This window comes from Grampus griseus (genome assembly GCF_964374135.1).
Source record: "Grampus griseus genome assembly, chromosome: 4".
Classification (NCBI taxonomy): Eukaryota; Metazoa; Chordata; class Mammalia; order Artiodactyla; family Delphinidae; genus Grampus; species Grampus griseus.
Window position 1 is genome coordinate 113,498,338 of NC_138997.1, and position 20,144 is coordinate 113,518,481.

Sequence of the window (20,144 nt, forward strand, 5' to 3'; positions counted from 1 at the left end):
CTAAAGATTAAAATTCTCTACATAAATCCACACAGGCGTAGCTCAGACTTGGCATAAATGGTTTTCACTTGGAGAAACTGCTCTCTGTTTAGAAGATTTCCTTTCTTTAAACAGAGGTTGGCAACTATGGCCCGAGGGCCAAATCCAGCTAGCCACCTGTTTTTGTGTGGCCCAAGAGCTAAGAGTGGTTTTCACATTTTTAACGGTTAACAAAATTATAAAAAGAATAATATTTCATGACATTTGAAAACCACATGAAATTAAAATTTCAGTGTCCAGAAATAAAGTTTTATTGGAATAGAGCCACTCTCATATGTATACATATTGTCTATGGCTGCTGTCATGCTACAATGACAGAGTTGAGTAGTTGTGACAGACGCCATATGGCCCACAAAACCTAAAATATTTATTTTCTGGCCCTTTACAGGAAAAGTTTGCTGACTCCTGCTTTTAAGCAAACACAACAAAGGTAAATAAAATATCTATGTTTATATACCTAGGGTTTTTAATTTTGACTTCAAGAAGTCATAGAGGTATATCACTGGTCCCATTAGTATTAAACATACTCATGTCATGGTGGATTGCAGCATGATACTTAAATCTGACAGATAAATAAAATGGGTTTACAGCAGTGGTTCTCAGTGAGGGATGATTTTGTTCCCCAGTGGACAATTGGCAACCTCTGGAGAGAGTGTTGGTTGTCACAACTCGGAGATGCTACTGGCATCCGCTGGGCAGAGGCCAGGAACGAGGCTAGACATCTGACATCTCCCTCAAGAAGGATTATCCAGCCCAAAATGTCAGTAGTGCAGAGGCTGAGAAACCCTGGTCTACAAGAAACTGAGAGTCCACTCTAATTTCTAGACTACCTCTTGAATACAAACACAGTTGCTACTCGGTGACATTCATTTATTCCTACCATTAATTTCTCCCTACCACCCATGCCATATTTATATTAATATTTATAAGAATGAGGAAGACAAATTTCTCTTTACTTTATGGGTATGTTTTTATGACTAACAACTGTCCATCTGTACCATAATAACTTTCAAAGTAGAGTATTCTTATTCTCAACTACAAGCCTAAATGAATCTTTGTTTCATCAATTAGCCTGATTTAAATTAAATCTGACTATTCCATTTTTAGTTTCTTAAAAGATCTTTTTCTTAATTCTTAACATATAGCACAAATGAAATAAAAATGTCCTTCCTATGTCAGAGATGTGTGTGAAGTAAGAATCCAAGCAAAAACTTCAATAGACTGAGGAAAAAAAGACAGGAGGTAGGAAGATGAACAAAAGACCACCGCAATATAAGTGCTAATAATGGTTTAAAGGCCAAAAAAGAAAAAAAAAAAAAAAAAGAGAGAATACAAAGGCTGACAAAATATCTGGATCTAGTAGATTTCAAGCTGAAGCAAATTTTCAAGGCTGCATGAGAGGCTCTAATCAACTGACTTTAGCTGATTATCAAACTCTTACATCCTCTCCGAATCCTCTGCAATCTTCTATCCTAAAATCGGGACAAATGGAATCACTTTAGGAACTCTATTTTTATATCTCTGTGTATAAAGGGAGTGTTCCATTTACACATAAATAGTGGTATGTTTCTTTTTGTCTTGAAAGTCATATTACTAGAAACCCAATTACGCATTTTCTAGAATTTTTGACATAGCATTTTACTTTTAAAATATTTAAATTTGTAGCTAGGAGCTGGTGGAATAACCACCTTTTATACATTAAATATTTAAAAGTTTTCTAATTGTGTAGAATTATCTCTGATCTCCCATTTTCACGTACATGAAATAATATTCTTGCTCATACACATACTCTTTCATATTTCACAACACTGTACCTTTTCACCTGTATCACCTTTGGGGCCATTCTCTCCAGCATCTCCCTAGGAGGGGAAAAAAGCAATACATGTAAAATATATTGGTGACATTGAGCAAAGAGTACTTTTCATTATTTTAAGTTTCCTTTCATAGGCACTATATATTAAAATCTGTTGTAAATGTTCTACAGAGCTAATGTACTTTACTTGACCAGCTGCCTGATATCAACTAGTCCAAATAAATTTTATTACAATGAACATGGCTAAATAGTTTTAAACTACTCCACGATAATAACAGAAGGTAATTTCTCTGACTTCTAATAGCTTATTCTGGCCCTAATAGCCTATTCTGTCCACCTTAACTCTTTCTCTTTTCTCTGCTCAAAGAGTCACTCTAACAAAGGCTTTCTCCTGACTCCCTCAATATGCCGTGTGCCTTACCCTTTCTGTCTCCTTCCTTGTCCCACTCCTGCCACCTGGAGTCCTGCCTTCTCCTTTCCCTTCAATCTGTGAATTCTACGCATCTCAAATCTCCAGGCCCTCCAAGTGCATGACCCAGCCCTCAAAACTGCTGCACTGAGCATCGAGTTATCTGGGCCTAAGTGTTTTGCATTTGAGAAATAAATGTTTTATATCTTATTAGAAAATTTTTAAAAATTATAGTAAAATAAATTGGGGAGTTTATGCTTCCTCTGTTATTTTTGAGAGCTCCTATGCCTATTCCCTCACTGATATCTTTCTACCCACAAGCAGTGCTTTAGGAAAAAAGTCATTTGTTTATTATCCATGCTTTGCTTTCTTAAATTCTAAATTCTTTAAGTCTTATAGAATGCTCTAGTGGAAACATCATGAATTCTGGAGCCAGAGAGTTGGAGCCCAGGTCCAGGCCCTACTGGGCAAATGAAGTTCTCTTTACATCCAATTTCTCATGTGCAACGTAAGGGCAAGAATATTTTATGGGGTTATAAGAAATAAACAATTACTGTGTCTAAAGCAACTGGGACAGTATCTGACACATCATAAGTTGTTAATGATAATCATTAGCAATAACAATGCATTATTGTTCATACATGCCGTAAGCTGGAATACCCTTCTGTCCAGCTGCGTAAGAGGTCACTCTTCTATCATTTAAAATTTTCCGTAAAATAAGAGAGAAGCTACTGATGATGGTTTCCCTGGGAGAAGGAGGGGTGGCGAAGAAGGGAGAGTTTAACCTTTTCTCTTCACTTTCTTTTCTTGTTTCAAATAAGCATGAGGCTATCCTGCTCAGGCATTCTTTTATGGTGACGGGGACAGCACAGCAGCCTGGGAGCCTGAGCAGTTTTATCTGATGAGTCCCTGGAATGGTGCTGGCACTGCTCCTTTTCCCTCCTTAATTTCTACACAAAAGAGTCATCTGATGACTAATTCATTTCAGGTTAATTACCATGAACTGGTTGGAAGCCAAATAAATATACTGATCATAAGTTATGGGGGATCTTTGATAGGCAGCTCATTAGCACACTTTTAAAAATTGCTTGGAAATCTCTTTATTAAATAACAAAACAAACTTTCTTATTAGGAAAACTGGTTCAGAGTGGCCATGAAGTGAAGGGTTTGACTGAGTTGCCTCTCTGCTCTGCTCTCCTTCCATTTAAATAAATGTCTTTTTATTTTTGTTTTACAAGAATACAGTTGTAAAATACAGCTCAAAAATACAGTTATGTTCATGAAGCTTGCTGGATCTGTAGATGTACTTCTTTGGGGATTAGTGGTGATGATACTGATTTGTCAGAAAGATCGTATCACTTATGAAGGGCATTATGTGGTATCTTGGTAGTTGCCTGCAGAGATGGCATACTTCTCAAACACTGGTAAAGAACATAGCATGAGAACTCCCCCAAAGCAGTAAGGAAGGATGTTTGTCTAAGAGAAATTTAACATATGCACTCTGCTTCTCCTTTTGCTTCTCTTTTTGGGTTTTATGGGAATTCTTTTTGGGACAACTTTCAGTGTATTTGCTGTAGGTAAACATCTGTATCCCTTTAACCTACTGACCTAAGAAGTAGTAGAGAGAGAGACGGATGCTTAGAAAAGTACTGGAGTGGCATTAGCAAATAGGTAGAACAGAAATTTTGCAGGCCTAGGGATTTTTGAAAGTCATTTAAAAGCCTGACATAGAATGTTTAAATTTGCACCCTTCTCCTCCATTTCTTTAAATCTTTCTAACCCAAACTTCTATACATATATAAGAATTACACTATTTTCTCCTTCCACTAATTAGCAGTTTGCAAAAACAGTGGTCATTATATCTATCTACATCTATATAACTAAGCATACCTTGTCTTATTGTGCTTTGCTTTATTGTACTTCAAAGATACTACTGCATTCTTTACAGATTGAAGATTTGTGGCAACCAGCATCATTTTTCAATTAAGGCAGGCACGTTGTGTTTTAGACATAATGCTATTGAACACTTAACTGACTACAGTATAGCGTAAACGTAACTTTTATATGCACTGGGAAACTGAAAAATTCGTGTGATTCGTTTTATTGCAATATTCACTTTATTGCAGTGATCTGGAACGGAGCCTGCAATATCTCCAAGGTATGCTTGTATACCTGTATCTGTCTATCCAACCACACATAAATACAGTTCAGTTTGGTACCTCTCTGGGGAAAAAAAATAAAAATCAGCAGAATCATTCTCACCTTTTCTCCTCGTTCTCCAGGTTGTCCCTGGGCAAAAGAACAAAGATTGAGTGACATGTTAAATTATAAAACACCTAATCAATCAACACTAAACAAAATCAGATATTGAACATACTATTAATAGATAAATTATACATGACATTTTCTATTTTGGCAATATATAGTTGCTATATAAAAACAAAGGTTAAGACAAGTTTCCTGGAGCACTGAGTATGGATATCAATAGCAAATGTAATTTTAATTCTTTGCTTTCGAGGACTAAAGAAAGATATTTTAGATGACCAGCCAAAACCCGGCTTTTAGGGCACTAAGGAGAAAAATGTTGTGGCAATTCAACGTCTCAAGAGGCTCCTGAGATTATGACACTTTATTCTGCTCAAACTCAGACTCAGTACGGTGAGTTTATTTACTTACATCCTTCAATGAAATCTTCCATTCAAAGCAGGCCCTGGTGCACGGATTATTTCAGGGGTCAGAGTACCAGTGTAGTTCTCTAATCTGCCTTCCCCTGATGTGACTAAGGCCTGAACTTGGACCCCTTCACAATGTCATGAACTCTCTTCAATCTGTTGTTAACCACTATGTTCCAAGCTAGGTGTACTTTAGGAGGCATTAGTTTTTTTCAGAAAAGATACTATACTGGGGCAGACTCTAAGTGAGTTTAGGAGAGATGTCTTTACTCAAAATGATGACCATGACAGTATAAGGACTAAAATGCAAAATTGTGTTCTGAAAAGAATCTCATTTTCACTTTACCCAGGAAGGGACAGGGGACAGAGTCAGAGAGTAAATCTAAAGCAAATCACACACATTATGATAATATTCCTCTTAAGAAAAGCTTGAGAAAGTGTTGCAATAAGATCAGACTACTTTAAAAATGATTTTTAAGGTGGTTATTGTGTTTTTTGAAATTATAATTCACTCAAGAAGTCTGTTTGAAGGCAACACTCTTTTCACTCCCTGAAACTCCGCCTGACCCTTTGGCTTTCTGAATTTCTGGTTACCTTTCACTGCTCAGCAGCCATCCTGATGGTCGCTAGGCAACAGAAGAATAGTACCGAGAACATACATTAAGCATTAACTCCTATCATTTGGCTTTTTAGCATGGAGCAAGAGAGGGAAGAAGACAGGAAAATGGCTGTCGTCCCAGAAGGAATATTTTCTTTCCTCTCCTGCAGGACAAAAGACAGGTCTATAAATTTTAGGTCTGTCCTAGGCTCCTGTCAATAGCAATGTGATCTGTAAAATCAGCTGACAAGCATCTGTGGCAATGGATACACACCAGCACAGCTGATGGGATTAGACATTAGTTTTGTACTTCAAGGGATGGTCACTCATCAAAGGACTTGGGATTTGTCTGCCTATTTGGTTTAAACTAAACTGTCACCAATCTTTTTATATTTAAGATTAATTTGTTCTTCAAAAACAAAGGAAATTTGGAACCCCCAAAAAAAGTCTATTACATTTTTTCCCTACTTAGTAATTCAGACTACATCCATTTTTAAATTTCAAACATGCCACATTTTTATTATGCTCTTCATCTGATTAACTGGTTAGGTTGTGTAAGCCTTGGAGGTGGCCAAATCTTGAGGAAAAGTCACAGTGGCACTGTGAACATCTTTAGTACATCTTGTAAAAATTATGCAAATGTTGGCAGTATGGACATGGCCTATGTTGTCATATGTTCATTAAGTGGTAGAATGACAAACTCACATTTGAAACACAGGCTTTCTCATGTTATTTAAGTATCCCAGAAATAAAAATTTAGACGTATCGTACACTGTTTCTCTGCATTTTTAATGCTAATCACAAACATCACTTATTCTTTAGTCACAAAGTTTTATACTATAGTGTATTATATTATTGGCAAAAAATTCCATCCAAGTAAAACCAGTGGGCAATAAAAAAAGTGTAACATCTTACAATCTCATGAAAACTCATGCCTCAAGTGATTCTGCTTGGTTTTCTTTGTACTAACCTTTGGCCCTGGTATTCCATTCTGTCCTACTGCTCCAGGCAACCCGGGTTCACCCTCAAAATATAAAATAGATACTACTAAATAAAACAGACAAAATCAACACATTATATAGCTCATTAGAGGATATAACCATCCAATAATGCTCAAGAAGTACATAGTATGTTAGACTAGTTACACAAGTTAGCTTGTTTGGTCCAAAATTCTATGTGCTAGGGACCGAGGATACAAGAGGGCTAATTTCCTTGTGTTGAGTCTTTTCTCCACTGAGAAAGTGAAAGCAAATTACCAATGGAAATGAATATCTAGCATGATGCTAGGTACATATAGCTAGGTATATGCTAGGTACAATATTTGTTGAATGAGTAAAAGACATCTGAAAATTTAAGACTTTCTTGATGGAGAACTTTCAAGTGCTTCATCAGCTCAGGAAAATAGAGACTAAATCATTCTATTTATTAGACTTAAGCAAATGAGCATCTCCAAACCTAAATCTTGAAGAATATACACACCTTTGAACATCTACTTAACTCATTTAGACACATTTGACACAAAAGTAAAAATGGCTTTGATTTCTCTTTCCAGTTTCACTGTAAATATAATTAAAATAAACATTAGGAGTTGTGGTTTTCATTGTCATATTGAGTGATAGGCATTTGAGAAAAAGATGATGGCTATTAGCTAGAAGGATTTTCCATTTCAGAAAGATGATGACATATATCAATCTTTCTAGACTCTGAACCAGCAATTGTTTTCCAAAGCGGAAGTCTCTTGCGCTCAGAAGCAAAGGAAAGATATTCTGCATGACGACTGTAGTTAACAATACTGTATGGTATATTTGAAAGTTGTTAAGAGAGTAGATCGTAAAAGTTCTTATCACAAGGAAAAAAAAAAAGTGTAACTATGTGAGATGATGGATGTTAACCAAACTTATTGTGGTAATCATTTCACAGTATATACATGTATCAAACCATTATGTTGTACACCTAAAACGAATTCTATGTCATGTGTCCAATGTATCTCAGTAAAATTGGGAGAAGAAAGAAAGTGTAGCTTTTAATACTTCCGTGTAGCTCAAACGTAGAGCAACTAGAATTTCATTTTCATTTAAAAACATTCCCAAAGCCATTTATTATGCGCTTCAACTTCTCGGCAAGTTTCTTTCCCCTGAGGGTTAAAAAGTTGCTGCTTAGCGGCTTCCCTGGTGGCGTAGTAGTTGAGAGTCCGCCTGCCAATGCAGGGGATGCGGGTTCGTGCCCCGGTCCGGGAGGATTCCGTGGGCCGTGGCCGCTGGGCCTGCACGTCCGGAGCCTGTGCTCCACGGCGGGAGGGGACACGGCAGTGAGAGGCCCGCGTACCGCAAAAAAAAAAAAAAAAAAAAAAAAAAAAGTTGCTACTTAGTTGATTAAAAAAAATTGACTTTAATTTTTAGAGCAGTTTTAGGCTAACGGCAAACCAAGTTGATTTTTTAAGAATGTTTTCTAGGTGGTCTGGAGGGCAGAAATTGTGCCATTTTAGTATTTGTGGTCTCACCTTCAAGAACACTTACATTAGTAAAACAGCAACATTTCTTAAGTTCCAGTAGCTTTATATTCATTAACTCACTTAATTCTCACAAATTTCTATAAGGTAAGTACTATCTTTATCTACATTTAATAGATAGAGAAACTAAGGCACAGAGAGGTAAAGTAATTTTTCCAGATTTACACAACTCTGCCTTAAGAGGTTGTGTTTTTGGTACAATGATGCATTGCTGAATGAATGAATGCATCTCGAAACTGGGAGAGTTGATGAAGAATATTTCTATCCTTATTATCATTTGGTTTATACTCCCCGTTTATAAATGACCTTCCAGAATGTATACAGACCTGAATTAAATGTAACTTCTATAAAGATGATTTTTGTTCACCTACCAGATAAACTAAGCAATGTGAAATTAATAGTGTCTTTCTAGAAGAGCAAAAAATGTTTTTCTCTTATACTGGATTATTGTAATTGTTAAAGTCTTAACTCATGGAAGAAATTCTGCTTCCTATATAAAGTTACACTATAATCATTTGCTCTTTCCTCGATAAAATAGCAAAAATGTTGGCTTACAATAAGAAAATTTTGATAAGCCATTTGTACATAACCAAGGGTAAGAACTCCAATGGATATTGAATACACCCTGAAAGAGGACTGTCATTTACTATGCGACCAGAAAAAGAGTTATCGAGTCTGCTTTCTTCAAAAAACTTACACCAGGAGGCACTAATACCATAACTCATGGTTTAATGCAAACGAGATGCTGCCAGGGAACAATACAAACTTTGTTTAGACTTTCAAAGAATAACTATGGTAGCCAGAATTATTTTTTTAAAAAAATGGTTAAGCCCCTGGAACCAGACAAAATACATGCTGAGATTTTGAAGCAAGGAAGACAAATGTTGCTTAGGTATCTGCACAACATCCTTCTTAAAATATGAACATCGAGGGACTAAAACTTGATCCTTTTTGTCCCTTTGATTTTATATTTTGTTAAAATAATCTTTTAATGTAAAAGGAAACAAAAAATTGCACCCATAATCCCATCACTCTATCATAACTGTTTTCATTTTGTCCTGTTTCCTTCTAGTCATTTAAATTTACGCTTACATATTTCAAGCTATTGTAAGCTTATTACATAGTTTGACGTTCCGATTTTTTATTATTTTATACCACACGTTTGTTTTTACACAGTATTTGTGATTGTCTTGTGAATAGTTTATCATCTATCAAAGTCAGGTGTGATCATTTGTTTAAGCTGTCCCAAATTGTTGAATACTTAGGTTGTTTCCAATTTTTGCTATTAAAGGTAAATTAAAATAAACATCTATGTAAATATTTCTAAGTTGCTTTCCAAAAGGGATCTGAGATTTATCTGCTTTTCTAGGCACCCACTCTGTTACTTTTTCACAACTTCATCAGCATTGGATATCACAATTTTAATTACTTTTGTGGCTATTTTGTTTTTTTAAATTTATTTATTTTTGGCTGCATTGGGTCTTCGTTGCTGCGCGCGGGCTGTCTCTAGTTGCGGTGAGCGGGGGCTACTCTTTGTTGCGGTGCGCGGGCTTCTCATTGCGGTGGCTTCTCACTGCAGTGGCTTTGCTTGTTGCGGAGCATGGGCTCTAGGCGCGCAGGCTCAGTAGTTGTGGTACATGGGCTTAGTAGTTGTGGTACTTCCACAGGGAAGTGTCTGTGGCCATTTTAATAAGCACAAATGAGAATTTACTGGGGCCGTTTTACGTTTATCACTTGTAAGGTTAAATAGGTATGTAGTGAGATTTTAAAGCTAAAAAGTGGGGCTTCCCTAGTGGCGCAGTGGTTGAGAGCCCGCCTGCCGATGCAGGGGACACGGGTTCGTGCCCCGGTCTGGGAAGATCCCACGTGCCACGGAGCGGCTGGGCCCGTGAGCCATGGCCGCTGAGCCTGCGCGTCTGGAGCCTGTGCTCCGCAACGGAAGAGGCCACAAAAGTGAGAGGCCCGCGTACCACCCCCCTCCACACACAAAAAAAGCTAAAAAGTGAATAAGGCTGTTTTCTGAATGAATCAAGGGACAATAAAAAGGAAAAATGGCTCGTAGCATTTTACCTTTGTAAAAAGTTATAACAAGAGAAATATATTCAAACTCAGATTAGGAGGTTATGGAACATTCTGTTATTATTCAAATTTAGTTTCCCAGGTTGTGTTAAAGGAACGTTACAGATGAAATGTTGTACAACTTTGAGTACCAAGACCAAGCAGTGGGATTCTGGAAGGCATTAATTCATTCAACTAACATTTAGTGAAAATTTACTATATGTTTTACTCTGAGCAGAGTGTTGCATGAGATATAAAGATGAAATAGACATGACAGGTACCTGTGCCCAGAGAGCTTGTCTTTGAGTGAGAAAAGAGATATCTACATAAACAACTTAAGAGGACATCTAATTGAGATGGAACTTTTTTCTTTGAGCAAAGTTTTCTTGCACTTCATAAAGAGGCATAATAAATAGAAATCAAAGGGAAGTCTTAATGAAGAATGAAGCATATGTCATATTAATATTTTCTGCTATATGAGGACAAAATATCATGAGGTCTCTTCAAATAAAGTTACGATGATATTACTTTACTACGTAATATAGTAAAAAAGTACATATACAGAGAAATATATCAGAGAAGTATAGACCAAAAAATGGGAATTGGGTTTTGTGCGTGTGAGAACTAGTCTCATGCTTACCGGATAATCTATTCATCTAGTTCTGAATGCATCTCATATTCACAACTACTAAGGACATTCCAAAGATAGCAATGAAGCGAAAGAGCAGCTAACATCTTAACTACAGGTAGATTGATAGAGTTTCCTCTCTTACGCTTTAAATTCTAGGGCTATTCCTAGTGTATTTAAGCTAAAAATAAGTTGAACTGACTTTTAAGAAGGACAACGCTGCTTACTTTCTTTCTTTCTTTTTTAAACCAAACGCTCTTTAGAACTCTAATGTAAAACATCACCCAAGGCTTTTACAGTTAGTTTAGTTACTGCTATTCAGGGGCAACTTGAAAGAATACTTAACAATAGAAAGGAATGTCATTTTCCTACAAAATTGAGTGCTAAAGAGAAACAGGCCATTTAGCAGTAATACTGCTCCCTGTCACTTCAATCACAAAGGGTTACAGCTTTAAATTTTTAGCATAGTATACTTTTACATTCACCTTGTCAATATAGATTTGTTTCCTTTAAGCACTCCATCTTCAGGAAGAACTCATCTAAACAGAAGAACTACAATTGTCCCCCCTTATCCTCTGTTTTGCTTTCCTTGGTTTCAGTTACCCGTGGTCAACCAAGGTCTGAAAATATCAATGGAAAATTACAGAAACAAACAATTCATAAGTTCTACACTGTGTGCTGTTTTAAGTAGCGTGATGAAATCCGGTGCATTCTGCTGCATCCCACCCAGGACGTGAATCAGCCCTTTGTCCAGCGTATCCTGCCCGTTAGTCCTTTAGTAGCCACTAAGTTATCTGATCGACTGTCGTGGTATCATAGTGCTTGTGTTTATGTAATTCTTATTTTATTTAATAATGGCCCCAACTATGGGCAATTCAGACATTCTCTTACTGTCCCTAATTTCTAAATTAAACTTCATCATAAGTACGTACATATAGGAAAAAGCATAGTATATATAGGGCTTAGTACCCTCCTCGGTTTCAGGCATCTACTGGGGGTCTTAGAACGTATTCCCTGCGGATGGGGCTGGGGACTACTGTACAAGGAACATGAAACAGCAGCAGATGAAATGAATGATATTGAACATAATATGGTATCAGTCTTAAGGCTGTTCTCCTACCACTGGAGCTGGTGGGGTTGGTGCCTGTGTGTAATAAAATAAAGACTAAAAACGGGCAGCATTGGTCACTGATGCCTCTCTAAAGCATTGGGTGGACTGGGCCTTTCTCCCTGACAGTGACAGCGCATAGAAGGATCTCAGTGGCCTAAGTGGTGAGCAGGACTAGCTGCCAGTCATTTCTCTCCTGCAGGTAGTCCTGGCGGGGAGTCGGGTGACCCTGCACGAGGCTTCAGAGCCTCAGAGGCTTCGGTAGCTATTGGGTAGATGACCCTTGGTAGAGGAAGATTCTCTGAAGGCAGTGAGGTGCCCACAGGGACTTCCGGTTAGAACTATCTGGGGAAGAGTCAGGAAAATGGAGTTTCTGCTCTCCATTCATATTTATTTTCTCTCTCTCTAGTTCAGTTTAGTTTAGTCTTCCACCCTAGTCCCCTAATGCCAGTGAGGATGAATAGAAACTTGGACGAAGGTAGGAGGTAGAAAATGACCCACGTATTTTACCTTGAAATTTCTAGAAATGTAGCATTTTACCACACAAAACTATAAAACAAAAATCCTTGCCCCAAACCTCAAGTGTTATTAATGCTCTAAATAAATCCTTTGTCTTTTTGTACTCCAGCCCACTTCCATGAACTCCCAGGGGTACACACCCCTAGTTTAAGAAATTTGATTTAAGGGAGATCCAGTTTACTCTAATAATATTACAGTTTAGCTCCACCTTTTTACATAAGTTTGTGTGGGTTGACCCACTGAACTAATGCATCAGTTTTTTTCTATATATGTTGTCTCTCTCTCTCTCTCTCTCTCTCTATATATATATGTAAAATCTAAAACACAACCCACTTGTATATTGGAGATTGTCAATCACTGCATCCAACAAGAAGCAAATCTTTGATGATGTTATAGTTCAATACATTTAGAACTGTACAACCTGGCATTAAATAGCACAAAGTAGAAGGACAAGTTGGAATCAAACATCAAAAATGAAGCCACACAGCCATAATGAAATCAGAGTAGTCCGTATTAGATTTTTATACTAGCTAAACCATAATTTGGTAATTTATTTGTTGTTGTTGTTTACAGATGTCTAGCACCAATGTATTTAGAATTTCAATGGAAAAATGTTCTCAATCCCACATTATTTGATCCCATTTGCTCCCTAGGCAATTGTCCCACTTCTCTCTGACCGCCCCCCGCCCCGTTTCCCTGCCATAAAGACTGTGGTATGGGATGAACCTTGAAAATGAGCAGAGTTTAAACCCGTGTTGTCCAATATGGTACCACTAGCACTGGAAATAAGGCTAGTTTTTGAGATGTGATGTAAGCATAAAATATGATTTTGAAGACTCAGTTGTAAAAAAAAAAATGTAAAATATCTCATTAATAATGTGAATACTATTAACCTTAAAATATTAATTTATATGACATTGAAATGGTAGTTTTAGATATATTCAGTTAAGTAAAACATATTAGTAAAATTAGTATTACCTGCTTTTTAAACACCTAAAAAATGTGGTTACTAGAAAATTCACATTTACATATGTGACTTGTATTTGGAGTTGCTTTATGTGTCTATCAAACAGCATTAGTTTAAACCATAAAATTAAATAATTATTAGAAGACACGATGAACCAGAAACCTTTAAAAGCAGAGAAGGAGCACATCAGTATTCAATCAAGTCAACGTACGGCGAGACATCAGAATGGAGAAGTCATTGTGGAGTTAAAATCCACCACTGGACTCTGCAAGGAAGGTAGTGTGTGTGGGATTGAGAGCGGAGGACTGCTGTGGAGCAGAGGCTGCTGAGGGGCCGGGGAGCCACAGTTGGTGCGGGGGGTAGAGGCTGACCCTAGGGACCTCCTAACCCACCTCCATGCCACCCACCGGCCTCCAACATTCTCCTAACAACAAGCCAACTTATAATTCCTTCACTCAGTTCTCTCCAAGGCTGTCCCATCGCACTCGGAATAAGGGCCCCTGCAAGGTCTGGCCCTTGCTTCTCTGACCTCACCTTCTGTCACTCCAGCCACATTGAACTCTTTGTTTCAAGATGCTAGGCAGGAGTTGGCCCACGGCCTTTGCATTTGGGCTTCTCTCCCATGGACCACCTTCCCTCTGATATCCAGGGATTTACTCTCTCATCTTCTCAGCCTTGGAGCAACTGTCCCCTTATTACAGGGGTTGCCTGGAATACCCACCACCACACACCACCACTCCCTATGCCCACCCATTATCTTACTTTGCTTTCTCCACTGCACTAATTACCACCTAAGGGAGAATTTTTTGGTTCCTCTTCCGTCACCCCCATCAGGATTGCCAGATTTGGCAAACAAAAATACAAGACACCCAGCTAAAATTTAATTTCGGATAAACAACAAATAATTTTTAATTAAGTGTATCCCAAACATTGAATGGACGTATCACATGAAAAATGATGGGTTGTTTATCTGAAATTCGAATTTGATTGAGCCTTCTGTATTTTACTTGGCGACCGGATTTCCCACCCGCTCTCCACCACTAGAATACGAACTTTCCACACTGCCTAGAAACTGTACCTTAACACATAATAATTGTTCAGTACATCCACGTTGGAGGAATGGATGAACACAGGAGACGCGAATACATTAAGCCTATATGAAAATGTGAAGCCCTTACAGGCCTAGTAAGAGGTGAAGACAGCAAGACTTTTCTGCTGGGAAACTGGAAAAGACCTATAAATCTGGTGGCAAGAGATGGCTCTTTGTCTGGACTATGGCGAAAGACAGCGGTGAGGAAAGAGACAGGGACCCAGGAAAAAGATGGGAGAGATGTTAACCCAGCAGTGACATGTCCATCTCCCGCAGGTCAGTCTGAAACTGAATCGAAAAGTAGAGGACTAGCCTGGGGTCAGTGAAGAGCGGGAGTTAGTGGAGGGGAGGAGTCCCGTAAAGGGCAGGATGCTGGGAATAAGCAGAACTTCCACTGTTGCCAAGGAAAAGCCCTGAGCCCCTCCAGGACTCTGGCAGGGCAAGAGTGGTCGCCTAGAGGACTGAAGGCTCCAACAGTTGTGCCTGTGGGTACAGAGACCAGGCCATTAGAAATATTTCTATCTATTCGGTTATCTCCCCTCTTGCATCTGCTCCTTCCCTCGCCCCATGTGTCTCAGTGAAGGGCAAGTAGTAGCTGGGGCAATGCTGGTTGTATAAATTATCACGTCATCTCAACTTTCCCAGAAAACTTACACGTGTCATCATTTACCTCATGAACTCATTCTAACAAAATTCTAACAAAATGCTTCTCCTTAAGCAGAAGCACTCACAAAATAGGGCAATATATATATATATATATATATACATATATATATATATATTTTTTTTTTTTTTCTCTCTTTTTTTGGCTGCACTGCGTGGTACGCAGGATCTTAGTTCCCCGACCAGGGACTGAACCCATGCCCCCTGCAGTGGAAGTGCAGAGTCTTAATCACTGGACTGCCAGGGAAGTCCCAAGGGCAATATTTTAGTTGAAAGGAACCAAGCCAGCCATTCTTAACAGATGAAGAAACACATTCAGAAAGGGGAAGTACCTTTTCCAGAAGCAAAGAGCTGCAAAGAGGCAGATGTGAGATTAGAACCCAGGTCTTCCGATTCCCCATCTTGTGTTTCCTCTATCTGAGTAACTTGTGTCTAAAGAACTCATTCATATTTATTATGTTTCTTTTGTCTTTAATTTTTGCAAACAATGAGAAAGCTGCTTCAGGAAGCCTCCAGTCTAATCCCACGTTTTCTACTTCTGGTCCTGGGACACAGAGCTAATTGCTTGAGCTTCTGTGGGGCTCAGCTTTTATTCTATGCAGTGTGTGGAGGGAGCTTAAATGCTTACCCTCTCCCAGATCTAAAGGATTAAACTTTATTTTATTATTATTATTAGTTGTTGTTGGACTAAACATGTCAGTGGTGGCATAAAGAAAGATTCCTCAGACATCTGATTAAACTTGCCTCAAGTCCCGATTTTACCAGCTATGGAAGTCTAGGATTTGCTTTCCCACTACTCTGCTTGAGTTCTTACATCTGTATGTGTCATCTCTGTTTTGCCCCAGACCAATTCAGATGGGTCAGTTGGTTCTAAACCAGTTGCCTCAAGAAATTCACTCTCCTCAGGTCTTTTTTTTTTTTGACATGACTCATTTTATTTTATTTATTTATTTATTAAAATTTTTTTAACATCTTTATTGGAGTATAATTGCTTTACAATGGTGTGTTAGTTTCTGCTGTATAAAAAAGCGAATCAGTTATACATATACGTATGTCCCCATATCTCCTCCCTCTTGCCTCTCCCTCCCTCCCACCCTCCCTATCCCACCCCTCTAGGTGGTCACAAAGCACCGAGCTGATCTCCCTGTGCTATGCGGCTGCTTCCCACTAGCTATCTACCTTATGTTTGGTAGTGTATATATATGTCCATGCCACTCTCCCACTTCGTCCCAGCTTACCCTTCCCCCTCCCCGTGTCCTCAAGTCCATTCTCTAGTAGGTCTGCGTCTCCTCAGGTCTTTTGGGAGCTCAGGATTGAATACCTGGGGTTCCTGAAAGGTGTCCCATCACAGAGCACTCAGACTTTCCTCATCTCTCTGCCTTCTCCTCTCTCCCCCTTCCACCTCACCCTTCTCCTTCCTTCCCTCCTTCCTCAACCATCCTGGGAATTCAGCTTCACCCTCTCTTATGTGGAGCAATTCAGTAGTTTTTAGCTCCTACTTGCGTACTCAATGCCTAATGCTTCTTCTGTTTCTTTCCCGGAGGCAGAGGCTTTGTTACTTGGTGAAAGAGAAACAGAAAATTCTTTGAGCTTTTTGTTGGGTTGGTTGTGCACCAAAGAACCAGCATCCCTGTAGGGGAGTTTTGTCTCGTTTATCCAGTCAGCAAAGTCCCTCCCTAAAATTAAAATCTCTTTGTCCACCATGGTAATATGAATAATAGTAGAAAAGTAGACCCTTCTATCAGCCAGAAACTTAATGAAAATATTCTATTTCAGATAATTTACTGAAATGGGTCCTAAACTGATTAAAGTAATACCTAAACTAAACCTAATAACCAAACCATCATTATGCTTTTAAAAAAAGTACAAATGTCTAAAATAAGAAAACATGATAGTTGTATCAATAGTGCTACAGTATGGACTATTTCAGAAATTAGTTTGTGGTTAACACTTTTATTTGTGTTTTTTGTACGGCTAACGTAGACAGAAATGTACAAGATATAATTTGAACAAAGAAATTCAAATGCAAAGAGATAGCTAAGAATTTAGGGGTCACAGAAAATAGCTAAGTTGAGTTTATCTGGATGAAATTTACAGGGGAGAAGAATGATCTGCCTTGAGCACACCCCTAAAATGTGAAGGTCTAGGGAGAAGTACACATGGGTGACCCCCCATCTCAACCCTCCCTGCTAATGTCTTCCCTTCTCTTCCCAGCCCCAGTTCTCTTATTCATCAAGAAGGGACTTTGGGCTGCGTGTGGACACCACGGCCTGCAAGCTCTGCCCAGAGCTCCCCACCAATAGCTGCTCTAGGCCCCTCACAGGTATACAGGCGCACACGCCAGCTGTGTGGTTCACCCTTGGGAAAATGGACCTGGGGAAGAGGTCACTACGGGCAATGGAAGCAGACTCAGCACAATAGAAGCAGGAATTCTTGAGTCCTGGGTACCTGGGCTGTGATCTAGAAGCAGGGATCTGGGCTTTGAGTGGGCATGTCTCCTTGGCCCTGTGGACTTTTCACCCCGTGGGGACGGACCCAACATAAGAGGGACAAAGGAGGGTGAAGAGAAACACTGCCTGGGTCTAAGGGAAACACTGTGCAGTATTCCCTTTTAAATAACTTATAAAAGGTGCAAAGGTCACCAAAAACCAGCCTGGGAACATGATGTCACAGTGTGGGGTGGGGGTCTCTTTTACGTGTATCAGAGACATTGTTCTCTGCGTGTACTCTTATGGAAAAGAAAGATTAAGAATAATGACATGTTTTAGGAAGACAAAATATCAAAATGGATGAAGAGGGTATGTGACCTGGAAGAGGTTGTTAGGACTGGGATAAGTCAGATACAACACACTTTGTTCAGCTCTCGTGTCTTACACGAATCTCTTCTAAATTAGATAATTAGTGTTCATTGCAACTTTGTGCATGACTAGGGCTGCTAGAAAAGGAACTGCAGTAGCAACAGCTAATCAGCATCTGATATTCCCCTAGTGCAGGAATGAGGAAGAGGCGGGGACTTCTGTGTATCCAATGACAAAGAAACTCAGAAGTGGTGTTGGATGTTTGGGGAAAGACTCTCATTCACTCTCTGGATGTAGATAGGAAAGAATGAAGCCCTAGGCATGATTGGCAGCCACCTTCCAACCAAGAGGAGAGTAGGAATTAGAGTGAAGGCAGCAACGTGAAAGAAAGAGTGACAAAATGGAAGAAATAGGTTTTTAGTGATGAGGTTTAGGTGCCAGGACAAAGCAACGCTGAAGCCTGCATGAGTGCTGGACCTCCAAGTTACATGATCAATAAATACCTTTATTTTAAAAACTAGTTCTGTTAAGTATTCTATGACTTGCAACATAACGTGCCCTTGATAATATACCCTTTTTTAAAGTTTAAAAACCCAGGTAATTTCTTCTTTCCTAAAGTATAGTTCCTAATAATAAATCTATGTATAGTCTGAATGATAAATTATTCTTTTCACTTGGAAGAGATGTGCCTAATTATTCATAGAAATGGTAAGTGGTTATGTCTTAACGGAAAAAACTCTAAAGATCAGTGAAAAGTAGTAGAAAGAGATAATAGTTCTTACTAACATTCACTTATACACCCAGGAGGTTTCTGAGTCATGGAGTTCTTAATGCCCCCAATTCAAAGTGGAAAATAGTCTGCTCTTATTTAATAATGTTTTAAAATAAACAGTTAACATTCTATACTTCCTTCATTTTGTCCGATTAAATTTTGAGATGAAAAAACAAACAAAAAAACACAAACTTTGAGGTGAACATGACAATCTTCATTTGACAAATGAAGAAACTAAAGCTCAGAGGAGGAAAGTAACTTGTCCAAGATCATACATACACTGAACAGCAAAGATGGAATTTTCTGAATTTAAAATCCACACCCTTAACAGCTGGAGCCAACAAACTGGCTTTGAAGTTGAACTCTACCACAAACACCTCAGTGACCCTGGGAAAGATATCGTTTCTGCGCCTTGGTTTCCTTCCTCATTAATAATATGGAGATAATAATAGTATTCACTTCATAGAATTGCTGTGAGGAATAAGTGAGGTAAACTTAGGACAGTGCCCGGCAGTTAGTAAATGCTAAATACATGTTAGTATTACATACTGCATTCTTCTATTCTCTGCATTGGGCAGAGAAGACAGAGAAGAAGATCCTGAAAGAAATTCAATTTCTCCTAAATTAACCCCACTGATGCTGTTTCATAATTGGGTAATGGTTCCTATGCCCTTGGCAATGTGGCCTAGTATCAAAGAGATGGAATTGGGTAAATGTTAAGCTGTTATGATTGTCACAATAAGTTATTTCATTGCAGCCTTATTTTTAATGCAAATTTCAAAATCAAGAATGTCATTCAGAGATCAGATCTAATGATACAAGAACAGGCTCTGTGATTTATACTGACTTACTATTTTAGTGGTAAGAAACTTGGAAAAAAAGTAGTCCAAGGTGAATACAAAAACCCTAAAGTGGTTAATAATATGGTGTTTTAGGAACAACATTCTAAGACCAAGGTTGTCTAACTTGAACTGTAAGTACTGCAACGTAGTGATATTTTCTCTTCCCTTTACCAACTGCTGTTCACTGTTTGAGTTGCACCTAAAGTCGCCTATTCAGGGAAGCACTACTTGACCCTTTTGCACCAAGCCAGGCTGTCCTGTGCTCCTCCGCTGTAGTACTTAACAGCATTGTCATTTAACAGATCTTTAGTATAACTTCATATAATGTCCTTATTCACCATAGGCTGAAATTCCATGAGGCAGAGACAGCATTAATGTCCGTGCTCAGACGGTGCCTTGTACTTAGTAGTAAAGGCTGAAAAAGATTTGTTGAATGGAAGATTGAAGGAATTGGTAAATAAATCAATGAAAATGTTTAAGGTAAGTTTTTTAAAAAAATCACCAGATTATATATGCAGTTTAATCAGATCTGGTAAATAATATTTTGGTGATCTCATCTATAAAATATAGTGTCTTTTCAACTAAAATGGAAAATAAGTGGACTTGATGATGTCATAATTCATTCAAACACATTTCCCTTGTTGTTGCTTTGTTTTGCA

The 20,144-nt window shown here is 38.5% G+C and overlaps 1 protein-coding gene across 3 annotated transcripts in view; it reads right to left on the bottom strand.

Annotated features, from left to right (window-relative positions):
* COL25A1 (collagen type XXV alpha 1 chain) overlaps positions 1 to 20,144 on the bottom strand; it is a gene marked incomplete at both ends in the record, with an annotated part of 461,173 nt that overhangs the window by 74,576 nt on the left and 366,453 nt on the right. For 2 of the 3 annotated variants that reach the window (XM_082653476.1, XM_082653475.1), the window contains 3 exons: positions 1,854 to 1,898; positions 4,524 to 4,550; positions 6,502 to 6,555. In XM_082653476.1, coding sequence (XP_082509602.1) covers positions 1,854 to 1,898; positions 4,524 to 4,550; positions 6,502 to 6,555 — 126 coding nt within the window. The remainder of the gene's footprint in view (positions 1 to 1,853; positions 1,899 to 4,523; positions 4,551 to 6,501; positions 6,556 to 20,144) is intronic. The other variant, XM_082653474.1, reaches the window with a different exon arrangement.